The 3309-nt window shown below is 47.9% G+C and overlaps 1 protein-coding gene across 2 annotated transcripts in view; it reads right to left on the bottom strand.

The window, feature by feature from the left end:
• Positions 1-692: 692 nt before the first annotated feature.
• CNGA3 (cyclic nucleotide gated channel alpha 3) overlaps positions 693-3309 on the bottom strand; it is a 51789-nt gene continuing 49172 nt past the window's right edge. For both annotated transcript variants that reach the window (XM_011956541.1, XM_011956542.1), the window contains one exon: positions 693-2653. In XM_011956541.1, coding sequence (XP_011811931.1) covers positions 1242-2653 — 1412 coding nt within the window. In that variant the 3' untranslated portion in view covers positions 693-1241. The remainder of the gene's footprint in view (positions 2654-3309) is intronic.

Genomic DNA, 3309 nt, shown 5'->3' with positions numbered 1-3309 from the left:
ATATATACATTTTGAGGAGGAAAAGAGAAGAGAGAAAGAGGAAGAAAGAAGTAAGAAGAAAGAAAAAAGGAAAGAAAGAAGACTCATCTTTGGGGAATTTGCAACATGTTACGTAAGGATGGAATATTGAGGTCATAATTTGCAATCACAGAACTCAAAAATATAAATCTGTTATAAAATGTTAATGAAATTATATTTACTGGGGTTTGTTTTTTTAAAAAAGCTAATTTCTGCAATCTGCGAGCTTTCGGCGAGCCAAAAGCTTTGCCCCGGGATGCAATTCCAAGGGATCCCGAGGCTTCCTCTTCGTGGGTGAAGGGGCAGTTTGCAAAGATACATGCCTAATGGTCTCATCTTCTAGAACTCTTAGTTGTCAGCTTTTTTGGTTTAGGACACCATTCCAGCCTTCAATCTAAAAGGCTCTCCCTGTATGTTGCTCTCCTCCTTGAGTTAGAATAGGTCACCCAGGGCCTGGACTCAAGAATGGAGGATAGGGGCTGTCTTTGAATCTCTTTGGCAAGTGAGAAGGAGGGGATGTCTCTTCTCCTGAGATGCTCTTTGCTGTAAAACAGACTCTGGTTTCACAGTGGCTGGATGGCAAGGAGTCTGGATTTGCCTCACAGATTGGAAGTGACCTCAAATGGGGCAGCCACTTTCCATCCTACAGAACTTCTACTTGCCATAGCACTCCCAAAGGCCAGGGTTTCTAGGGCCCCAAAGAGCACATGAGGTGATACCAGATTCAGAAATACGCCTCAAACTGTCTTGTGTAAGTCTGAATTTGAGTCACTACGTTGTACCTTCAGCTTTCTGTTATATACCCATTATCAGGTGGTGGTGGAGTAAAGTTGGGGAGGAGAAAGGTGACTAAATAATCTTTCATTTATAAGAAAATTAGATTAAAAAGCCCCAAAACGCCTTGCAGACTCCATAAAAAAGTAATGAGAGTCCTGTGTGCACACTTTCATATACTCGGACCGGGCATACTTTGCACTTTACAAAGCCCTGCCTGGTGCAGTGTTTCATGCGGACCTCACAGTCAAACCTGGCACTTCACTGGGACTGAGACAAAAGTCCCATTTTCTAGGTGAAGAAACAGGCTCTCTTGGGCAGTCACACGGCTTTTAAAGGGTGAATAGAGCTGGAATTAAACCCTGACCAAGTTCCATGCCACACAGCTGCGGCCACATAGCGTCACCCTGACAGTCGACCCCGTGAAGCAGGAGACAGATGCTGCATTTTCACTGCTGTTTGTCCTCTGTTTTTGTAGCATCCCCGGGAACTTCCCCATCAGCCAGGGGGTTGTCCCCACCACCCTTCACCTGGCTCTCCAGTTGGCTGAGACGCTGCTTCATCTTCATCTGGGTGGCGCTGTACTCAGCCAGGAGGCGTGCAAACCTGGTCTGCAGGGTGTCCAGGGAGGACCCCAGCTGCTCCACCTTCTCCTCAAGGTCCTTGGGGTCCGCCCCTGCCCTGGCCAGCTCCTCATCAATCAGGTTGTCCTTCATCAGGATCTGCCGTCCTTTCTCCTCCAGGGCCTTCTTGGCTTCGGGGTACTCGGTGAGGGCCTCCATGAGATCGTCCTTGGAGAGGCAAAACAGGTCTGAGTAGCCGATACTGCGGATGTTGGCCGTCCTGCGGTTCCCCGATTTGCTCCCCTTGATGTTCAGGATGCTGATCTCCCCGAAGTAGCTGCCATCGCTGAGGACCACGAACTGGGTGACCCCATCATCGGCCACCACGGCCAGCTTGCCCTCATTGATGATGTACATCTCCTTCCCAATGTCTCCCTTCTTGCAGATATAATCCCCAGGGCTGAACACAGTGGGCCGCAGCTTGAGCACCAGCTCCACCAGCAGCCCCGCTTCACAGTCCTGGAAGATGCGAACCTTCCTCAGCGTGTCCAGGTGCACGTTGATGGCGATCTCGGCCTTCAGCTTGTCTGGGAGGCTCTTGAGCACCTCCTTCTCATCCACCGTCTTCTTGTTGGCCCACAGGTAGTCAAACCACCGGATAACCCGCGTCTCCAAGTCCTTGGTCACCTTGCGGAACTGCATGTACTGCTTGATGGAGTCAATCTTGGCCTGGAACTCTGCCCGCGAGGCGTTCATATTCGAGATCATGGAGCCCACATTGCCCACAATGGTGGCAAAAATCAGAACGCCCACCAAGAAGTCTACGACCACAAAGAGATACTCCTCGTCTTTCACGGGGGGCGGGGTCTCACCGATGGTGGTAAGGGTCAAGGTGGACCAGTAGAGGCTGTAAATGTACTTCCTGGAGAGGCGCCCATGCTCTGGGATTGAGATGTTTGGGTAGACCCAGGAGTCTGTCCCAAAACCAATGAACTTGGAAATAGCGAAGTAGATGCAGGCATTCCAGTGGATGATGATGAGAATGTACAAGACCAAGTTCCCAATCCTGAACATATTGGGGTAGTTGGTCCTCGTCTCTGTGCGGTCAAAGAATTCAAAGAGCCGGGAAAACTTCAGTAGGCGGTTGAACCTCAGTTCTGGGTAGTTCATGCCCATCTTTAAGTAAGCCAGGTCGGTGGGGACCAGGGATAACACATCCAGCTTGAATTGCATGGTTGTCTTGTAATGCTGCCATAGCCTGTTGGTATCACTGACCATTAAGCCTTGCTCAAGAAAACCTAAAGAAGAAGATGGAGGTTACTCGGGCATCACAGAGGCTGACTTTTTTTGACCATAGTACAAAGAAACATCTTTTACCTCATGGCTGCAGAATATGCAGTGATACATATATAATAGAAATTATTTCAAAACCAACACTTCCCATGACTACAGGAAATGCACTCTGATATTTTCTAATCTATGAGGTTCTATCTCTTCTATTGAATTTTTTTAAAACACAGGTCGATTGAGTAAATTTAAATATAAATTAGGTATTAGATGATAACAAGGAATGATTATTAAATTTTAAAAGATAAATGGAAATTATATACATATTTTAAAAAAGGATCCTTTAAAATTAGAGATACATGTTGTAAATCAAAAAGTGATGGTGGGCCAGGTGCCGTGGCTCATGCCTATAATCCCAGTACTTTGAGAGGCTGAGGTGGGCGGATCACCTGAGGTCAGAGGTTCGAGACCAGCCTGGGCAATATGGTGAACCCCTGCCTCTTCTAAAAATAAAAAAATTAGCCAGATGTAGTGGCACACCCCTGTAATCCCAGCTACTCGGGAAGCTGAGGCATGAGAACCACTTGAACCCAGGAGGCAGAGGGTGCAGTGAGCCAAGATCGCACCACTGCACTCCAGCCTGGGCAACAGAGTGAGACACTGAGTC

This window comes from Colobus angolensis, unplaced genomic scaffold, assembly GCF_000951035.1.
Source record: "Colobus angolensis palliatus isolate OR3802 unplaced genomic scaffold, Cang.pa_1.0 Scaffold42, whole genome shotgun sequence".
Lineage (NCBI taxonomy): Eukaryota > Metazoa > Chordata > Mammalia > Primates > Cercopithecidae > Colobus > Colobus angolensis.
This window is presented reverse-complemented; position numbering and strand designations above follow the sequence as displayed.